The sequence below is a fragment of the Ips typographus genome, linkage group LG2, assembly GCF_016097725.1.
Source record: "Ips typographus isolate SLU linkage group LG2, UJ_Ityp_2.0, whole genome shotgun sequence".
NCBI classification, from domain to species: Eukaryota; Metazoa; Arthropoda; class Insecta; order Coleoptera; family Curculionidae; genus Ips; species Ips typographus.
Window position 1 is genome coordinate 14,897,627 of NC_138423.1, and position 22,437 is coordinate 14,920,063.

At 35.2% G+C, this 22,437-nt stretch overlaps 1 protein-coding gene across 1 annotated transcript; it reads left to right on the forward strand.

Annotated features, from left to right (window-relative positions):
- The first annotated feature begins 330 nt into the window (after window positions 1–330).
- Karybeta3 (karyopherin beta 3) lies at window positions 331–22,004 on the forward strand. The gene is made up of 12 exons (XM_081974042.1): window positions 331–471; window positions 820–1,131; window positions 4,132–4,446; window positions 4,507–5,058; window positions 5,162–5,306; window positions 8,938–9,213; window positions 12,542–12,717; window positions 12,771–12,954; window positions 13,035–13,224; window positions 13,281–13,536; window positions 18,112–18,730; window positions 21,235–22,004. Exons 1-12 carry the CDS (start codon window positions 391–393, stop codon window positions 21,450–21,452), a joined length of 3,324 nt encoding a protein of 1,107 aa, XP_081830168.1. The 5' UTR covers window positions 331–390; the 3' UTR covers window positions 21,453–22,004.
- Window positions 22,005–22,437: the final 433 nt, after the last annotated feature.

Genomic DNA, 22,437 nt, shown 5'->3' on the forward strand with positions numbered 1-22,437 from the left:
AATTTGACAGTCATTACAAATATCTTTTTAATTCTCGAACTCAGTGCATCTTTTTCTACGTCACGATAAAGAGAGACGCCTAATATTGTATATCACTTCACCATTTCCGAAAAAATTAAAATAATTAATGTAACAATCAATAGTCTCGTCTTATTTTCACCAGCTTTCTAGAAGAAATTGCTTTTTTTTGCGGAAAAACTTTAAATTATGAATTTTTTGCATATTAAAGTGCATAATTGACAATCTTGGCTGGCCTTACTGAAAGTCAGGTAGGCTGTCATTTGTCGTTGTTTTTTTTTAGCGCTTCTTTACGTCAAGCAAGTGTCCGAACTCGAACGTCTAATTGACAGCTGACATTTTACAGTTGTGTTCTTTTATGCACTAGGCGCCATGGCCGCCGATCAAGAACAATTTTATCAAATATTGACGACCCTTTTATCCACCGATAACAACATCAGGTCTCAAGCCGAGGTAAGTCCCGTAATTGTCTTTTTTTTGCTCATCCAGTGACGTAAAAATATCTACGAGGCACCGTCCAGTTCAGCCGGAATATCGCGTTCTTTTCGGCTTTCCACAACGTGTTTGATTGAATGTTAATGAGCCGCATGTCTTTACCTGTAAAAAAAAACAATGACCAAGCTTTTTGTTTTACTGCCATAAGGTGCCCCACACACTTGTGGGATTTTGACCTAACCAGTTTTTCAATGTCACTGCCCTGTCTGGATTTAGAAAGGGCGGGAAAATGACTCAGCTTTTAATCCCTTCACCTTTTTCTTTAATTTGTTACAAATAGCTTAATCAGCACCTACATGTTTTTAGGAGGCCTATCACAGTCTACCAGTGGAAAGCAAAATCAGCCACCTGTTAAGTGCAATTCACAATGGGAATTTGGCAGATGACGCCCGACAAATATCAGCAGTATTGCTGCGAAGAGTTTTCTCCAATGATTTCCTGGACTTTTATCCAAAATTACCGCCAGAGAGTCAGGTGCAGTTGAAAGAACAAGTTTTGCTAGCCATACAACAGGTCAAGAGTGAACTGCTCAGGCATAAAGTTTGTGAAGTGGTTGCTGAAGTTGCTAGAAATTTAATTGATGATGAAGGGAACAACCAATGGCCAGAATTCCTTCAGGTAAACATGATTGTAATTTTGCAATTGTTTGGTAGTTAGTTAAAACTTTGAATTAATAATATTTGTTTACAAGGCCAGCTGCTGGTTTTAGAACACATAATAATCATTTACCAAAGCAAATTGGATGAACTAACAGTTGTTTTATTATTAAATTTGAATGTACAGTTTTGTAATTGATGGTCATTATTACTCATTCAATTGAGGTATTTCTTGTATTACAGTGCTATGATTTAAATTATTCTTTATTGTCTGGATTAGATTTAAAATGTTCTTTATTGTCTTCAGTGATAAAGTTTAATTTGTTGAGGCTTTAATGAGTCAAACATTCAAACAGCTTTATCTAACATCCATTATATCTAAAGTGCCTTAGGTAGTTTTTATCACTTCTACCCTACTGAAGACTCTGAAGAGAAAGTAATGAGAAACACCCTGAACAACACATTCTTATGTTTAATTGAAAATGTGTTGTTTTTGCATGGGATGTGGCATCTCTCGTGACAAAAACATGTTGCAAAATGTATAAGTATCAATTTAGAAATGAAGGAGACTAAAAAAATATAAAAACATTCCAAAGCACTATAAAACCTCTAAAATGCCTTGCAAAGCTTACAAAGCAGCCTAGAAGCTTTCAAAAGCTTTTAGAACAGTCATAAGCTTCCAAATGCTTTTCAATTTATCTAGAAACTCTCAAAAGCTTCCTTATGCTTCTAAAGCAGTTTAACAGCTTCCTTCCAAAAGTTTCTAAAACTGTCTACAAGGTTTCAAATGTCTTAAAGACAGTCCAGAACCTTCAAAGCTCTTTAAACTGCCCAAACACCTTCCAAATGCTCCTAAAGTAGTCTAAAAAGGTTTTAAAACTCTATAGAAACTCCAAAATATGCCTAAAGCCTTCCAAAACAGTCTAGAAGCTTCCAAAAGGTTTTAGAACACTCTCAAGGCTTTTAAATAATCTTTAACTAGTCTAGAAGCTCTCAAAAAATTTCAAGGCAGTCTCAATGCTTTTCAATTTATCTAGAAACTCTCAAAAGCTTCCTTATGCTTCTAAAGCAGTTTCAAACTTTCAAAAGTTTAAATTCACATGTTTTAAAAGCAGTCCAGAATCTTCAATGCTCCTAAGCCTAAAGTAGTCTAAAAAGATTTCAAAACACTACAGAAACTTCAAAATGTTTCTAAAGCAGTCTGAAGTCTTTAAAAAACAGTCTAGAAGCTTTCAAAATAATTTAGAATAGTTTAAAATAATGCTTTTCAACTAGTCTAGAAGCTCCCAGAAAATATTAAAGCAGTTTAGATGCTTCCAAAAAGTTTTGTGAACCGTGTAAGAGATTCCAAATGCCTCTAAAGTGCATTCCAGAACCTTCAATATGCTGTTTAAACCGTCCAAATGCTCTCAAGTAGTTCAAAACACTTTTGAAGGTTTTCAAAACAGTCTGAAGTCTTCCGTATGCTTCTAAAGCAATTTGAAATCTTCAAAAAATTTCTAGAAGTTGAACTCAAAAAAAATTTGCATCTCTGAAAGAGTTTTGTGCTTTTTTACAGATTTTCATGCTTTTTTTTTGCTTTTTTTCACGACTTAGTGCTTTTTAATCCGGATTCTAATAATAAGCTACATAACAGTGCAAACCATAGGAAACTTCTTTTGATTTGAAAATAAGGATGCTTTAAGTGTGAAAGAAATTCACTGTATCTCTTTAGATGGGCAAGCAGTTTATTCAACATAATAATGTGTTTTTAACTCTGTTTTTATTTAAGAATATTTAATTTACTATTATGCCCTTGCAATTGTGATTTATGGTTTATCACTTAATGAAAAAATAAAATAAATAAATTGGATCAATTACACAATATTCTTTTGGCTCTTTGTAAATTGAATTATGTATTGGAATTTTCTGTCTTGTCTAAAGTAACCATTTTGAATCTTTTTTTTTTCTGGTTTTATTAATGCTTATCTTTTATTTTTTTTATATACATAATTCATAGTTTTCAACAAGGTTTTCAAGTGTTTGGAAAACATATTAAGGAAACACATGCATGTACTGAAATTTCAAAATTCTCTATAGGAATTAAAACATTTGCAAACCAATGCACCAAAGGAAGAGAGGAATATGTATCAATCTACCAGAGCTGATATGACAGGTGGTCACATGACCATTTTATCAGAAAGTTTGATCAACCATTAAATTGTGTTTTGTGAAGCACAGTCAGTAGTCAAACAAGCTGCTTTTTCCTGACCAATCACCAACAGGTTTTGGTTTTTTACTTTTCTTTCAAGATTCATTTGTGTTGGCAGTCAGGAAAATAAGAGTAAAGATCAAAAGACTACTTGTAATTTGTAATTAATATAAATGGTTTATGAAAGGCCAATTAAGGGTTACTATACCAGTAATTGACCTTCTAAAAAAGTTTTTACATTACCAAAGTATCTTGGTATTTCAATGTGTAAATTTACATAAAAAACATTAACTACTAGATGAATTAATGTGTTAGTAAAGTGATTAGCTATTTCAAACATTGTAAATTCTAATTTTTGTATTAACCATAATATCCATACAAAATTGTCGTTTTTTCCAATAGAAGAAGTGAAGAATAACAGTGTTCTTTAATTATCAATTATTTATATCAGTATAAATAGACTACTTTAATTTCTGGTCTTCAATGAATATTTTGAAACAAAAATATGTGTAAACTAACGTGGATGAAAACATCTAGAGAAAAAAATCTAAAATCATGTTAGTTTTTAAAATTTGTTTTTGACAGTCACAAAAGGATTCTTAACAACGTAATGACGTCCAATACTGGTTGCTGGTCAGTTACTGGTGCAGTAAAATTAAAATGGTTTGTAATAAAGATTCCCTAACTATCCTAAAATAAATGGATATCATTTAAACATAGACAAGGAAGAAAGTAGGTAGAGTATTATTATTAATTGATCAACAGGTTCTAAAATTACTCCTTCACTTTCCTAATCCTAATAAAGAGTTACATTAAAAATTATTGTTTCAGTTTCTGTTCCATTGCGCAAACGATCCAAACCCAGAACTGAAAGAAGCCGCTTTGACAATGTTTGCGAGCGTTCCCGGCGTATTCGGTAATCAGCAAAACAACTACCTGGATCTGATCAAGCAAATGTTACTGCAAAGCCTGCAACCGACTCAGCCCTACGAGGTCAGGTTCCAGGCCGTGAAAGCCGTCGGTGCTTTTATTCTGATCAACGATAAGGAAACTCAAATCCTGAAACATTTTGCCGACCTTCTAGCGCCCATGTTAGTGGTGATCGCTGAGAGTATACAAATTCAAAATGATGACAGTTTGCTCAAAGTAGGTGGTGTTCTATTTAATAATTTGTCGCTTGGGTGTTTTTAAGTTGTGTTGTTTCAGGTGTTAATCGATTTGGCCGAGAACACCCCGAAATATTTGCGTCCGGAATTACTGAACATATACGAGATGTGTATGAAAGTGTTTAGTGACGCAAGCTCTTTAGATTCTTGGCGCGCACTAGCATTGGAAGTGATGGTGACGTTGGCGGAAATGGCGCCGGCCATGGTCCGGAAAATGGCCGGTAAATACATGGAGCAGTTGGTGCCGTTGATTTTGCAGTTCATGGCCGATCTGGAGGACGAGGAAAACTGGGCTGAATCTGACGAATTGCTCGACGAAGACAACGATTGCAATAACGTGGTGGCCGAGGCCGCTTTAGATCGCTTAGCTACCGGTTTAGGTGGAAAAGTGATTCTTCCACTGGTTACGGCCAACATACCGATGATGCTGAGCAGTCCGGATTGGAAACAGAGGCACGCGGCTTTGATGGCGATTAGTGCCATTGGCGAGGGATGTCATAAACACATGGAGCCTATGTTACCGCAGATTATGGAAGGGGTACCCGGTGTTATGGAAAGTGTTTTAAGATACTTGCAAGATCCACATCCTAGGGTGAGTTTGCACTTTGGTATTCCGCATGAGATGTTCTCTTTACTTTATTAGTGTATTGTGACAGTATTTTTTAGAGAGTTTTAAGTTAAAGTGTTTATTTCAGGTGCGTTATGCTGCTTGCAACGCAATCGGTCAAATGTCTACAGATTTTGCGCCGGTGTTTGAGAAGAAATTCCACGATCGAGTTGTACCTGGTTTATTAATACTACTCGACGATAATGCTAATCCGAGAGTACAAGCTCATGCTGGTGAGTCACAGTTGTTAATATAACACTCAACATATTTTTCTTTACACACTGTCAAAACGGCAATAACACACTAATCTGTAGCGGGAGTCCTGAATTATCGATTGTAATAATCTCGAAATCGAAATCATCGGTTTCGAATCGAACGAAATGGTAGATGTTGAATAACGTTCGGTAAATTTCGGTATATTACGATTTGAAACAGTTATTGCCGGCACTACCCACAAATTTTCCAGTGGCCATTTCAGGCTGTAACAATCTAATGTGTAGTCCCATAAACAAAGACATTAATATATACTAACGTATACAGGGTAATTCAAATTCGACCCTCACCATTGGGATCTCGGAAACTATAGGAGATACGAGAAAGTTTAAATTGGGGCAAAGTTGCGCAATGTAAAGCTCAACCAAATGCAGTTTTAAAAATTTCGATTTTCCGAGTACTTCCGAAGATATCCGAAAAAAACAGAAAATTTGATTTTTTGTTTTTATTTATTTCTAATCTTATTTGAAGAGATATTCCAAAACTAAAAGCACCTTTTCATTGCCACTTTTTCTCAGCTATTCGATGATGGATTCAAATTTGCCACACGACGTTTCGTTTTTTGGCAGCCATCATCAACTTTCTTTTTTCTTATGGGCGCCATATTGGATTTTTAGCCCACCAAATAGTACGTTTTTTTCTGATTTTAGTGATGTATAATAACTTATGATTTGCTTCATAAATAACAAAATAATTCAATAAAAACTATTTTTACTTTAGTTATTGGCTTTGAGTTAATGGGCCGTTTCATAAAATGTCATTATTTGACAGTACTTGTCAAACACGATAATTCGGACGATCATTAGAGCTTTTAGAGATTTTACCTTAGTTAGCTTTGAGTTAATGAGTCGTTTTATGAAGATTACTTGGTAGTACTTGTCACACGCAATTGGCCTGAACATACTTAGTCACAAAGGTGTACACGTGACTTAAACCGGTTTATTCCCTCGAAGAGCTTAGGCCACTCGCTACGCTTGTGGACCTAGTTATTCTTTTCGTGAATAAAAAATGGTTTAAGTCACTTGCTGCAAAGTAACTATTAAATCCAATGAGTAAAAAGAACAAGTATCAGGAGGTAACAATAATACAAATTATAACCCGTTTGTGCATTAAGCGAGGGGGACGGAAGTTGATTGCGCATTCGCCTACTGCGCAGTTGAATTGACGCAGTCATTGAAAGTTTGGAGTTTCAAACCCGCCAAAATTTGTTGTTTGTATTTGTTGTAGTATAGTGTTAGTTTGTTTTGTTTGTTTGTGGTTCTTTAACAGTTGAGTTTTGCAAATTTAAATTAAGTTGTACAGTGGACAAGATTAACAAATATTGACGGCCGCCATATTACTCCCCCCGCCTCGCCCTTGTTTCTGTCACCCACTTGGTTTGCTATTGCTCCTTCCTGCTATGTTTACATTTTTTTTATTCATTGATTAAATCACTCTGAATGACATTCGCCTATTTACAGATGTAAACAAACAAACATCAATGTTACATCTATGGGGCGCGGTGCAAATTTAATAGAACTGTAATTTTAGTTTTTTTTTTAATATAAAAAGTCGAAATTTAATAGAATACTGTATAAGACACGTGACTTATACTGGTTTATTCACTCGAATAAATATGAATGAATAAAAAATGGTTTAAGTCACTTGCTGTATAAATAACTATAAACTTGCACTTAACATTATAAAAAATTGAAATTTGGCAAAAAATGAAGTTCCTAAAATGATGATCTTTCTCTTGGAAACATAAATAAGTTAGAGATAATGCTAACAAATCTCTTTTTCTGATTAACCTAAATAGTTCAGCAATGCTTGTATAATAATAACATTTTCTGCGAGGGTTTCTTTTCTAGATACATTTTTAACTATGATTGACGCTCTAATGATCATCCGAATTATCGTGTTTGACAAGTACTGTCAAATAATGACATTTTTTAAAACGGCTCATTAACTCAAAGCCAATAACTAAAGTAAAAATAGTTTTTATTGAATTATTTTGTTATTTATGAAGCAAATCATAAGTTATTATACATCACTAAAATCAGAATAAAACGTACTATTTGGTGGGCTAAAAATCCAATATGGCGCCCATAAGAAAAAAGAAAGTTGATGATGACTGACAGAAAACGAAACGTCGTGTGGCAAATTTGTATCCATCATCGAATAGCTAGGAAAAAGTGGCAATGAAAAGATGCTTTTAGTTTTGGGATATCTCTTCAAATAAGGTTAGAAATAAATAAAAACAAAAAATCAAATTTTCAGTTTTTTTCGGATATCTTCGGAAGTACTCGGAAAATCAAAAATTTTAAATCAGCATTTGGTTGAGCTTTAAATTGCGCAACTTTGCCCCAATTTAAACTTTCTCGTATCTCTTATGGTTTCTGAGATCCCAATGGTGAGGGTCGAATTTGAATTACCCTGTATAGACCTGCCCCTATTCTATCAAAGTTTGTGCCAAGATGATACGTCACATTATAAACGGCATTTAACACATCTTTTACCCCACCAAAATTTGAGCCAATTATGTAGGCAATGTTGCCCGCTTGTGCAACTACGCTGACAAGTAATACACAGTTATAAGAGATGAAAAGACGAAATTAGTCTATGGCGAAAGCCTTACTGTAAAAAACTTTCGTGTGTATTTTTTCAACACATTTGTTCTGCATATTAATGTATACGAGTATTTTAAAATTTACATTGTAAAATATGATTTGGCCTCATAAACTGCGGAAACGTTGTAAGAAACGTGGCAACGGAGCAGAACACGACTATACAAAGCTGACCAATGGGGAAGCACTGGTGGTAGTATTTCTAGTAAATTGCGGCCATATTGAAAGTTCTTTGTTGTGATTTGCATTTTGATGGTGTGACCACGTATTTCCAAATAGTTTGTAAAAATTCCTCAATTTTCAGTAAAAAAATAAATAATATTAGCAATATATTTAACCCTATATGATATAAGATGCACAATTCAGTTTTCCGGCACTGAATTCCAGTTCGGACTATAAAGAGAGAGACAACAACCTAAAACACGTGTTAGAACAGACCCATCCCCACCCGCCGTTTGTTCATTCATTACTTTCGGCTGCAACGGATCGATAAAAAGAGGTGTCTGCTTAAAAATTATCTGTATTTATGAATGACTAGGCAGGTCTATCCTAAGATATTAATGTCTTTGCCCATAAATCATTGCTAATCTTCATTTTTTTTTCTGCCTATTTATACCCAATAACTGAACGATTAAAAGTATTAAACACAAACATACAATCAAACTGAAAATCCCGACAAAACGTAAAAACTACTTTTGTAGGTCAGGGTTAGAATTACCGCTTCTTAGAAAAAGACACAGGAGCAAGTTTTAAGATGAACAGGGATGGCATGATGACCAAAACGCTTTTGCCGGCTAATGTCTTTTTGAAATGATTTCTATAATCGTAAATGTAGCCTTTGAAATAATTTAGAGGTGACTGATTTCGGCAGTACCGTATTATTAAAATAATTTCGATCTTGAACTTTTGTTGTCTGTTTTTCGGGAGTCCCGCTACTGGTATATTAACGTAATTTGAACGTATCCTGAGTCTACACACATTTTAGGTGCTGCTCTGGTGAATTTCGCCGAAGATTGTCCGAAACACATCTTGAGCGGCTATTTGGAACCGTTGATGGCCAAATTAGAGAGAATCCTACAGTCGAAAATGAACGAACTGGTGGAAAAAGGAACTAAATTGGTGCTAGAACAGGTAGTGACCACCATTGCCAGTGTGGCTGACACGGCCGAAAACGAATTCGTCGCCTATTACGACAGACTGATGCCATGTCTAAAGTTTATCATTCAGAACGCAAACAAGGAAGAATACAAGTTGCTAAGAGGTGAGTTTTAATTTAGTTTTGGTTTGAGTGAATCTTCTTACAGGATTTTTTCAAAACTCTAAATTTTACAGTTGTGCTATTAAGTATATTTTGTATCAAGTAGGAAAAGTAAGACATATGTCCGGCCAATGATGCAAGTTGATAGCCAAAGCTAGCAAGAAATATGAATTTCCTACGAGTAACACTATTTTTTATGAAATCGGAGATAAGACATCTTTGAACGGATTACGAATAAAACTAGAGTGGTTTTACAGTATTTTCTTACTGTTGTTTTTTAGCAACAGTTGGAATACTGAAAACCCGCAAAAATCGTATAGAGGGAAATGCTTGAAACACAATTTTTGACTTCGTAACTTTGTTCAGACTAATTAAAAGGTGAACATATTAGAAGACTAACCGGAATAGAGAAGGGGAAGTTTTTCGATGTTTCACAGTTTTCGAGATATTTGCTCTTGAACGTCTGTAATTGTGACAAGATTTGGTTCACATTTTTGCTCTTTTTGACCGAATAACTCATTTTTCGTTTTTTTTGCCTATATCTCGAAAACTATGAAAGCTGAATAAGTTTTTCGGTATCTGGTATTGGCGTTTCAAGTTCACAGCGCCATTTGAACTAAATTTTTTCCCAACCTAACATTGTAAATAATACTGGGTGTCCCAGAATGTTTTGTTGTGTTTAAACTGAAATAAAACAAATATTTTTGCCTAAAAATATTTAATTTAATGGGAAAATGTTAACAATGAACGCGGATTTTTATTTCTTAAAAATAATGTTCTCAAGATGTTTTCCTTTCCGTGCCACATTCTTGAAGTCTGGACCTTAAATTGCCAAAAACAGCCTGTACCATTTCCTCTGGAATGGCGTTTATTTCAGCCTGGATTCGCAATTTTAAAGCCCTCAGAGTACGTGGCGGTGTCTCGTACACCTTGGACTTTAGATAGCCCCACAAAAAAAGTCCAGGCGAGTCAGGTCAAGACTTCGTGGGGGCCAACGTAGGTCCCCCCACTTTGAAACGACTTTGTCCGGAAACAGATCTCGTACCGTTGCCATTGATCTTCTGGCGGTGTGGGCTGTGGCCCCATCTTGCTGAAACCAGGTATTGGCATCAAACCCTACGAATTCTTGAAGGGCTGGTCGGAAAAAATCGTTTAAAATATTAACATAGCGGTCACTATTGACTGAATCAGGTTGGCCTCGGTCGTTCTCAAAAAAGCACCGACCAATAATTCCGCGCGCAAACATTGCGCACCACACCGTGACTTTGGGACTGTGTAGTGGTTGTTCGTGCTTCTGTTTAGGATTCTCATCGTTCCAATAGCGACAGTTCTGCTTGTTTACTGCCCCATTTAAATGGACATTGGCTTCGTGGCTAAACAAGACATACTCGATTAAGTAATTTTTGAAGTAACCATCCTGTGTGTACTTGTGTGATTAAATAATCTGCAACCTTCCTCGACCTGGCAAATACAGACTCGTGGCGCCACTAAACAGCGTTGTCAAACTAACGCTCTGTAAAAACTGCAAAGCATTATGGGACATCCTGTATAACACTGTCACTTCATATTTATGAAACCAGTGCTAAATGCCTAACCAAAATCAATGTAAACAAACGGAGAAATGACAGCTGGAATGCCCGAAACTGTTTTCAAAACTGATCACCAGAGGGAGTATCCCTTATCTTGAAACGCCAATAGTGCTCAACATTTTTATTCTAGAAAGTCTCGTGGCGTTTGTCAAGTTTACAGACACTGGAGAGCGGATATCTCTAAAATTATAAAAGATATCGAGAAACGTGACTGAAATTTGTAGCAAATCAAATGAGCTTTTACTTGTATTTTGCATAGAGTGGTCACCTCGGTAGCACCCACAGTTGCAGATATATAAACAAAAAACCGCAAAGTAATACTGTCAAAATCCCTCCTCCTCGCCGCGCCGGCTCAATGGCTACGAGCGGGCACTTTTGATATGTTCAGCTTCTAACTAGTCCAAACAAAGTTACGAAATCAAAAATTATATATCTTTTCGTTGATTGGCTTATTATTTATTTATTTAAAGTACCCATTTCAGACACCTTGTGGTAATTATATGTAATGGGGCGCCAGAGGTAGATGAACTAAAATCTAAGTGAATTAAAATACTTAAGGGAAGTTAAGAGGAAGTAAACAGAAAATGTTTAATTTTTCTGTCAGATGAGTTAAAAATATTTAATTTTCTGAGCTTCTTTGATAAGTTTTTTGTGAGAGTCAGTTTTGAGACACCATATTGTAGATGCCTAAGTAAGGTCTTACAAAGCTGTTTTAAAGCCTGAGTAAATGGCAATATTCTGGAAAGATTTAGTGTTTTTGAAAACATAACCCAGGATCCTATAGGTCCTATTCTCCTCGTTCCTAATATCTTCATAACACATTTCGAACTAAAATCAGCCTTAAAAGTGATGATGATGAGATGGTGCATTGTCATTAACATTAATTGAATAAGTTTTTTTTATTGTTACTTGGCGCTTGGTAAAAGTCATGGAGAAACATTTCTTCGGACAACAGAGTTAGATGTTGCTGAAGAGCAATAATATCTGTAGTATGTATTTTTCAGGAAAAAAAGTGATAGTATAATAACAGGCAACACAGTTTAAATGCATTTTTATGAAGGGAGTGTTTTGTTTGCTATTTTTGCAAATAAGTTGGAAGTTAAGAGAGAAGCAAAAATAAAATGCAAGAGATAAAACAATAATTTCTAAATCCAAAAAAGAAGAAAATAGTACCCTATAGATTTTGATAGCTGCTGAGCATAATGGCCGCATTTGTTAGACAGTGTTAAACAGTAATTTGACCAACTGACACTGCCATTGACGAATTTGTTTCGTGGAACATAAAAACGAATGCGGGTTTAAACAACATTCAGAGTGACTTATGATGTTAACTTCAAAACGGACATTGCTAATATGTGATAATGCAAGCTCTATAAACTGATTCAATGTTGAAATTTGAGGCTGAAAAGAACAGCCAAAAATTATGCGAGATTTAAGGAAAAGTCTAAAAAATATTAACAATTTAAAACCCTTTAGTTTAGCAACAAAGTCGGTTAAGTGGGAAAAGAATTGCAGTTTTAGAAAACCCATTTAAAATCGTTTTTCGTTTTTTGAGAAAGTTAATTGGTCAATAGATATTCAATAGATAGAATTTCGTGATGTCAAAAACGTTCTGCTCACTCCACGGAGCTTGAGAAAGAATATGGCCATAGAATTCATAATTTATGTTTCACAACTTCCTAACCATTTTTCACTTTTTATATGTGGGATCTTTTGAACACTTTTGAAATCCTTCTTTTCAGGCAAAGCAATTGAATGTGTGACTTTAATTGGAATAGCGGTGGGACCGGAAAAATTCAGCGCGGACGCCACCGAAGTAATGGATATGCTATTAAAAACGTACGGAAGCGGAATCGAGTTGCCGGACGATGATCCCCAGACCAGCTACTTGATATCGGCATGGTCGCGTATTTGCAAGGTGATTTTGTTGAATACAGAAAAGAAAACTGAAACATTTACATGTTACTTTAGGTCTTAGGGAAAAACTTTGAACCCTATTTACCTCTGGTAATGGGACCCGTTATGAAGACGGCTGCGATGAAGCCGGACGTGGCTCTTTTGGATAGTGAAGAAATGGCAGGAATAGAAGATCAGAATGACGACTGGCAGTTTGTGTCTTTAGGCGAACAAAAGAATTTTGGTATTCGTACTGCCGGTAAGTTATTAATTTTAAACTGCTAGCTAAAAAAATTGAATCATTTAAACTTATGTTTGTGAATTTACTATTATCATCAGGATTGGAAGATAAAGCCGCGGCCTGTATGATGCTCACGTGCTACGCTCGCGAATTAAAAGACGCGTTTGCTCCATACGCTGAAGAAACCGTTAAATTGATGGTGCCCATGTTGAAATTCTATTTTCACGACGGGGTTCGAAGTGCCGCCGCCGAATCTCTCCCTTGGCTCTTGGAAAGTGTCGCGTGCAGGTAATGTAGTTAATCCTAACCAAAACTTGAATTAAACGGTCACGTTGCGTAAGCAGAGGTGCAGCTTTTGTCAACGATATGTGGCGGTTCATCTGCCCGGAATTGCTGCGAGATATCGATACCGAGCCCGAAAACGAAGTGTTACTGGTCATGTTGGACTCATTGGCGAGGTGCATTCAGAAACTAGGACCGTCCTACATCAGTCAAGAGTCAATGGCCGAGATTTTGCGGATTATTGATAAATTCATGACCGAACACTTTGAAAGGGCCATCGATCGCCATAAAAAGCATCTGGATGAGGATTATGACGAGGTAAGTCAGTTTTCCACTGTGTTAACCTTTCCTACATTTTCTGTCAAGTTATACCAAAAATCAAAAAAAAATTATAATATTAACAATCAACAGAAACAGTTACAAGAAATCAATCAACGATAGCGAATTTCAGGACGCATATAGGCTGTTCAGTAACTTCTGACTGACATTCACCAGCAAAAAACGTTTATCGGTGATTATATGATATTGATTGTCAAACTGATTGTAGTTTCAGATTATAGCCTAAGGCGGAACCTAGAATAAATTATATGGTAGATATGACCAATCAATCAAAGTCTGCAAGTGGTATATAAATAATGCAATTTTTAGAATGTTGTCAATAGCATTTAAAGGCCGCTGACCCTTTCTTAATAAATCTAAAATCTTTTGACTATTTAAAAAAATTCCTGGAAGGTTTTATACACTTGTATAGAGGCCTCTGACACTTTGTAGAAGGTTGTCAGTAGCAGTTGGAGGTCTTTGACAAATTCAAAATGGTCCTAAAGGTCTCTGACAATGTAAGACAGCTCTGAGAAAGATTAAGACGGCTCTGAAACTTTTCAGAAAATTCTCAGTAGTATTTAAAGGTCCTTGGCACGTTCAAAACGGTTCTAGAGGCCTCTGACAATTTAAAACAAGTCTGGGAAGGTTAAAGACACTTGTGGAAGCCTCTGGTTCTCTAATATCATTTAGAAGTTATTGCACATTCAAAACGGTCCTAGAGGCATCTGACCATTTAAAACAATAGGGAATTTGAAAAAAAAATCTTTAAAGATACTACATATAAATCTTCAGTACATAATCTATCGAACCTATACCACTTAAAAAAAAACATTTATTTTGGACCGAACTGCTGCAATTAACGAATTCAAAATGGCCCGGCTAGTGGTCCTGACGTCATACTATGATTCGACAGAGAGATTCAGGCCTTTGGCACTTTTTAAAAGTTTGTCAGTAGCACTGCTTAGAGGGTTTGACATGTTAAAAATGGTCCTAGAGGCCTTTGGCAGTTTAAAACAGTTTTGAGAAAGTTGAAGACAGTTTTAGAGGGCTCTGGAACTTTTCAGAAAGTTCTCAGCAGCATTTAGAGGTGTTTGGCATATTCAGTTTTCAATATCATTTAGAGGTTATGGCACATTTAAAACAGTCCTAGAAGCATCTGACGACCATTTAAAACAATTCTTGAAAAGTTTAACTTGTAGACACTTGTAGAGGCGGTTGGCGCTTTTTAGAATGTTTTCAGTAGCACTTAGAGGGTTTGGCAATATTCAAAATGGTCCCTCAGAGGCCTGAGAGAATTTAAAACCAGAACAAAAAGCGTTATTAAAGAAAACTTATCGAAATAGTCTTGATATGAGAATTTGTGTCTTTTCATTATACCTAAAGGGCATTTTGAACACAGAATTATTGCTCTATATAAAACAACTCTGTTAATTTACGAAAATCATAAAATTAAATACACACATTTTCATTCAATCTTAAAAACGATCAAGTAGGTTATTGATAATACACTTTTTTTTAAATAATCAATCACAGTTCACTTGTGCATGCACTAAAGAAGTAAACAAACCCCAAACTCATTTCACCATTGCATGAAAATTCACGTTCGTTTCACGACTTCCACCACGTTTAATATTAGTAGAGTCCGGATTAAAATCGTTATTAAGCGCTTAAAAAGCAAAATTATTTTCCTCAGAAAAGCATGAAAATCTGTAAAAAAGCTTGATTGAAAGCAGATATGCAAAATTATGTACTTTTTTGGAATTCAAGTTCTAGAAATTTTTTGAAGCTTTTAAACTGCTATAGAAACATATACAGTGCGTTTTTTTTAACGCGCAACATAGGATTTTACGTGTTAAATTTTTAAGCCCATGTTAGACCATTTTATTTTGGAACTGCAAGTCTATAACTTGACGGGTGTGTCTTTAGTACCCTGAAGCTTAAGTAAGTCTACCAATTTGGTCTAAAAAGTGATTAAAAACTGGAAAAAAAATCATTTTTTTTCGAAAAGATTTTATCGTTCCATACTTCCTGTATGCATTGTTGTTCCTTGTTGTTTTTATACTGGCAGGGCAGGTAACAGGTAAAGTGTCATATTTTGACTGCATCACAACCCGACATCTTTTGAACGTCAAAAGGGCATTTTATGATTGTTTGGAATACTGTTTGGCTTCAAACGGAGGTCACTTTGAACAATTCACTTATAAAAATACTTCTTTTGTTCTTAACTTTCTTGATATAAAGTTAATGATCACCCTGTTTTACTTTCTACGCCAAATTTTACCTGCTACCTGCCGTGCCAGTATCAAAAACAACAAAGAACAACAATGCATACAGGGAGTATGAAACGATAAAACCTTTTCGAAAAAAGATGATTTTTTGCAAGCTTTTTAACACTTTTTAGGCCGAATTGGTAAACTTACTTAAGCTTCAGGGTACGAAACAGCCACCCGTTAAGTTTTATACTTGTAGTTCCAAAATAACATGGTCTAACATGGGCTTAAAAATTTAACACGTAAAATCCTATGTTGCGCGTTAAAAAAAACGCACTGTATGGAAGATTTTAGACTGTTTTGAAAACTTTCAAAATTCTTTTGAACTACTTGAGGAGCATTTGGAAGGTTTTAAAGGACAGTTTAAAGAGCATACAAACAAACAAACAAACAAAATTTATTCGTGCTTACACAAAAGGTTTACACACGTCATAGTCAATGAATTTGATAATATAAAAATATTAAATCTATATAATGCTTCATTTATGTGAATACTTATAGCTAAAGAAAAGTCATTAATGAGAAAAATCAGAAAAGTCACTAATAAGAAATTCATTGATAGAATAGAATGATTTAACAATCAAATATTCTTTAATTTTTGTTTTAAATTGCAGAAAAGGTAACAATTTTATGTGAGATGGCAACAGATTGAAGAATTTAGGACCGTAATAAGATATCCCAGTTTTCAATTTATGAATTCTACAAAAGTCCGTATATATATTCCCATATTGAAGGTTCTGAAATGTTTTAGAGGCATTTGAAAATTCTTAGACGGTTTTAGAATTTGTTAGAAGCATTTAGACTGTTTTGACATTTTTTGGGAGCTTCTAGGCTAGTTGAAAGATTCCAAATTCTTTTAGACTGTTCTAAAAGCTTTTGGAAGGTTCTAGATTGTTTAGAAAGGCTTTCGACTGTTTAAGAACCATTTTTGAGTTTCTGTAGTGTTTTGAAGACTTTTTAGTCTAATTTAGTAGCATTTGGAAGGTTTCTGGAGAGTTTGAAAAGCATTGAAGCTTTTAAACTGCTTTAGAAGCATACAGAAACTTTTAGACTGCCTTGAATTTTTTTGAGAACTTCTACACTAGTTAAGGATCATTTGGAAGCTTTTAGAGTGATCTAAAAGCTTTTGAAAACTTCTAGATTGTTTTAAAAGGTTTTCGACTGCTTGAGAAGCATTTTGGAGTTTCTGTAGTGTTTTAATACTTTTTTAGACTACTTTCGAAGCATTGCGAAAGTGTTTGAACAGTTTAAAGAGCATTGAAGGTTATGGACTGCTTTTAAGGCATTTGAAACCTTGTAAACGGTTCTAGAAACTTTTGGAAGCTGTTAAACTGCTCTAGAAGCGTACGGAAGCTTTTAGACTGTTCTAAAAGCTTTTGGAAGCTGTTCTATAAGCTTTTGCAAGGCATTTTGAAGCTTCTATAGTGTTTTGGAATGTTTTTACTTTTTTTTAGGCATTTTTTTTGTTTTAGGTTTAAATTTGTAAATTAATACTTATCCATTTTGCAACAGATAATTGGTATGTTTTTTTCTCTCAGAAGTCTTCAATATAACTATTGCAATTGTAAATTAACCTATACAAGAAATATCAGCAAATAAGCACAAACAAATTTTATTATCTACAAAAAGCGAAATTTCAGAAATCCGGACTCTAAATATTAGTATTTAGAAACGGCTTAGGTAATCCTAGGATGAGGAGGTTAACAGAAACACCCAATTAACTGTGGTGCGACGTGTTTCTGTTAATCTTCTCATCCCACGATTACCTAAGCTGTTTTTAAAAGCAGGAAGACGATAGTAAACCAGTATTAGTATTTAATATTCCTTTTTTTATTTTGACAGATCAAGTATTTGTTTATTTCACCATTGAAATGAAAATCAATTCTAAAGGTGTTAAATCTGGGGATCTTAAGTGTGTTGAATAGTACCTTTTAACAATGGTTAATGTGTAATTAACTTTGGTTCTCAATGAGTTATTACAAACATAATTTATACAGTATAGATTACATATTATTTATACTCAGTCTGTTTGGGTCAGCTCTTATTTTGTTCAAAAGTTGAACCGTACGGGGTGCATATTCTGATGAAAATTTGTTCTGATAAAACTTTTAACAAAAATAGAAGCTTGTGTTTGAATGAAGTGGTTTTTTATACTAACTACAGTAAAAACCACGGTACATTTTCTTTTCTGCCTAAACACTCACATTCGAAAACAATCAGTTTTTATGAGCTTATGCATAGTAATCGTACCATTACTTAATAATCTGTATAATTATTTAAAATACAGACAAATTAATTTCAGGAAGTTCAAGAGCAACTCGCAGACGAAGAATCCGACGACAACTACGTATTAAGCAAAATAGCGGACGTTCTTCACTCACTCTTTATCATCTATCGGGAGAATTTCATCCCCTTATTCGATCAAGTACTGAACCACTTTGTTCGCCTGTTAGTGCCGACTAGAAGCTGGGCCGATCGACAATGGGGCCTGTGCGTGTTCGACGACGTGATCGAGTACACGGGCCCTGCGTGCTCCAAATACCAAGCCTATTTCCTCGAACCTTTGGCGGTTTATGTACGAGACAAAAGTTGCGAAGTTCGACAGGCGGCCGCTTACGGTTGGGGCGTTCTTGCTCAATTCGGTGGCGAGCAATTCGCTCCCGAATTATCCAAAATTTTACCAGTTCTGGTGGACGTGATCAACGATTCTCAATCGAAAGATCTGCGCAATATAAACGCGACAGAAAACGTTATTTCGGCCGTCACTAAAATCATGAAGTACAACTCGTCGCAGATCAACGTGAACGAGATTCTGCCCATTTGGTTTTCCTGGTTGCCGGTGATTGAAGATGTGGACGAGTCGCCGCACGTTTATGGTTACATGTGCGATTTGATTGAGCAGAATAATCAGTTTATATTAGGTAAGTCGTTTGGTTTGTTAGAAAGTGATGATGTACGCTAAATGGTCATTTATCCACTAAAGAAGCTAGTGCATTTGGATTTAAACCATTTAATTCTAGTTATCTTTTAATATTTAAATGTCAGAAGATTTGAAGTCCAGACGCTAATACTGTTCTAGGTTGTGCCTTAAATAAGTGAGGCAGCAGTAGGGTGTCTGGATTTAGAGGGTTTTGACGTGAAAACCCCATTTTCCGGCTAGATAGAATAATATCTATTGACAGATAAAAACTTATACAAAGTGTAGCAAATAAGGTAGTTAGTTATTGACGATTGAACTAAAAAATGCATCAAAAAAGTCATGAAAAAATGAGTCAACTTTGACGCCCCTAGTGGCCAAACCGTTTAACATATCAACCTAAATAGGGATACTTTTGGAAAGCTCATTTCATTGGCTATCCTTGACGTATAAAACTCTACCAAAAATAGTGCAAAAAAGCGAGTTTTTGAGGATTAAACAAGAGGATGCACCAAAAAAGTGATAAATTTTTTTTCTCAAATTTGATGCCCCCTGGCGGCCAAACCGTTTAACATATTAACCCAAATAGTCATACTTTTCGAAAGCTCATTTCATTGGCTGTCCATTGACGTATAAAACTCTACCAAAAATAGTGCAAAAAAACGAGTTTTTGAGGATTAAACAAGAGGATGCACCAAAAAAGTGATAAAAATTTGTCTTAAATTTGATGCCCCCTGGCGGCCAAACCTTTTAACATATTAACCCAAATAGTCATACTTTTGGAAAGCTCATTTCATTGGCTGTCCATTGACGTATAAAACTGTACCAAAAATAGTGCAAAAAAACGAGTTTTTGAGGATTAAACAAGAGGATGCACCAAAAAAGTGATAAAAATTTGTCTCAAATTTGATGCCCCCTGGCGGCCAAACCTTTTAACATATTAACCCAAATAGTGATACTTTTGGAAAGCTCATTTCATTGGCTGTCCTTTGACGTATAAAACTCTACCAAAAATAGCGCAACAAGCGAGTTTTTAGGATTAAACAAGAGGATGCACCAAAAAAGTGATAAAAAATTTGTCAAATTTGATGCCCCCTGGCGGCCAAACCGTTTAACATATCGACCCAAGGAGGGATACTTTTGGAAAGCTCATTTAATTGGCTGTCCATTGACGTATAAAACTTTACCAAAAATAGTGCAAAAAAGTGAGTTTTTGAGGATTAAACAAGAGGATGCACCAAAAAAGTGATAAAAAAAAGTTTGGCAAATTTGACGCCCCGTGGCGGCCAAACCGTTTAACATATCAACCCAAGTATGGATACTTTTGGAAATCTCATTTCATTGGCTGTCCATTGACGTATAAAACTCTACCAAAAATAGTGCAAAAAAACGAGTTTTTGAGGATTAAACAAGAGGATGCACCAAAAAAGTGATAAAAATTTGTCTCAAATTTGATGCCCCCTGGCGGCCAAACCTTTTAACATATTAACCCAAATAGTCATACTTTTGGAAAGCTCATTTCATTGGCTGTCCTTTGACGTATAAAACTCTACCAAAAATAGTGCAAAAAGCGAGTTTTTGAGGATTAAACAAGAGGATGCACCAAAAAAGTGATAAAAAATTTGATGCCCCCTGGCGGCCAAACCGTTTAACATATCAACCCAAATAGGTATACTTTTGGAAATCTCATTTCATTGGCTGTCCATTGACGTATAAAACTCTACCAAAAATAGTGCAAATAAGCGAGTTTTTGAGGATTAAACAAGAGGATGCACCAAAAAAGTCATAAAAATTTGTCTCAAATTTGATGCCCCCTGGCGGCCAAACCTTTTAACATATTAACCCAAATAGTGACACTTTTGGAAATCTCATTTCATTGGCCGTCCATTGACGTATAAAACTCTACCAAAAATAGTGAAAAAAGTGAGTTTTTGAGGATTAAATAAAAGGATACTTAAAAAAATTTGGTCAACGTTGACTCCCTATTATAGCGGGCAAACAGTACTACTAACCAATCGATTTTTATACGTCAATGGGAAGGTTATTTCATTGGGTGCCCATCGACATATAAAAGTATATACAAAGTGCTACAAATACACGTGTTATTTACGGTTTAGTGACAGGGTGCACCACAAATATTTTTTGACTGGTTAAAGGCTATTGAATTTAGAAAATTAGAAAAACACGGTCACGTGACTTACTAGGTCTACCACGACGTAATGCTAGGAAATTTCTGGAAACATTTTTTTTGCAAATGACTGAATTTTCGTAAGGGTCAAATTTGTCTGAAACACCGCCACTATCCTAATGGGTTTTGCGTTATGTTGGCCAGTTAGTGCAAGCGAAAATCGACCTTAATAATTGTATTTCTACAGTTTCAGCTGTAGAAATCCTAGATAGCTCCCTAGATTTGGCAATCATTGTGCTAGGTTTGTGTAGGCCCGATTTAAAAAAAAAATTCTGAGTACGTCGGAATCGATTAACACAGGTGTTAATTATTATTTTCAGGTGCTAACAATGCAAACATCCCTAAAATCATTCACATCATAGCGGAGGCGTTCCAAATGGAGGTGATCGAGCCAAGTTCGACTGAAGGCGCCCGTATGTTAAACATCGTTCGACAAGTACAGTCAAACGAGTCATTTTTCCAAACAGTGGTGCAAACAATGACGCCCGAACAACAACAAGCGCTATACGCGGCCCTGCACGCCACCCCCGTTTCGTAGTGATTAAAGATCTTTATTTATTGTTTCCTTTTTATTGAATTACGTTTAAAAATAATGAAATCTATGTTATTTTTTTATATCAGTGAGATTTATATCCGCGTTTGTGGATGTTGACACCGTTAAGGTAATATCGATTCTACCTTATTAAATATGATAAATTTAGGCAGTTTTCTGTGTATATATTTATACGTATGACTATTACGATACTTAAATTTGAAGCCAATTTCAACTGCATGTGATATTTTTATTTTCATGTAACACGACATAGTTTCGGTCTTCAGGGTGAACGCTTCGCGACTAAACTTTGATGCTTAGTTTGTTTTTGTAACTATTATCTATACGTCGTTGGTAACTTTGGAAACTGTAACGTTGTAATTTGTCTGCAGTAGCTTGTAACTGTTATATATTCCTTTCAAGTTGTTGCTTTGTAGTTAATGGGAGCGTTCATGGGCCATCATTTTTTAGGGACAGTCGTCTGTTCGCGTTTATAACATACCGACTCGAGTTTGACCTTTTAAACTGACAAAATAAAAAATTTCTTTATATTTTCAACTGATTTTTAATTAACCTTAGTAGAATGATGATTTTCAGAAGGACACTACGATGAAAATAACCAAAATATGACTGTAAAGCTGGATTCATAGTTCTAATTTAGCAAGAAGTAAGCGGTATGCAGCAAGCAGTAGGAGTAAAAAGTAGCGGTGTCAATTCATAGTTCGACTTAAGTAAGAAGGAAATAACATAACCCCAATATCCGTAAAGTCTTATAAAAAATAAAAATTCACTAAAAATGGAATGTTCAATAGACATAATTCACACTACTGGTGTGACATAAATCCACAGGTAATTAGAGAGAGAAATTTTCAAGAAATCTGGAGTTTTATGAATAAAAAATGTTTATTCTCAAATAAAACGAAATGGGTTGGATTTAGGTATAGGCAAGTAAATTGAAAGGTATAGTAATTTTTAATGCTCAACATGATTC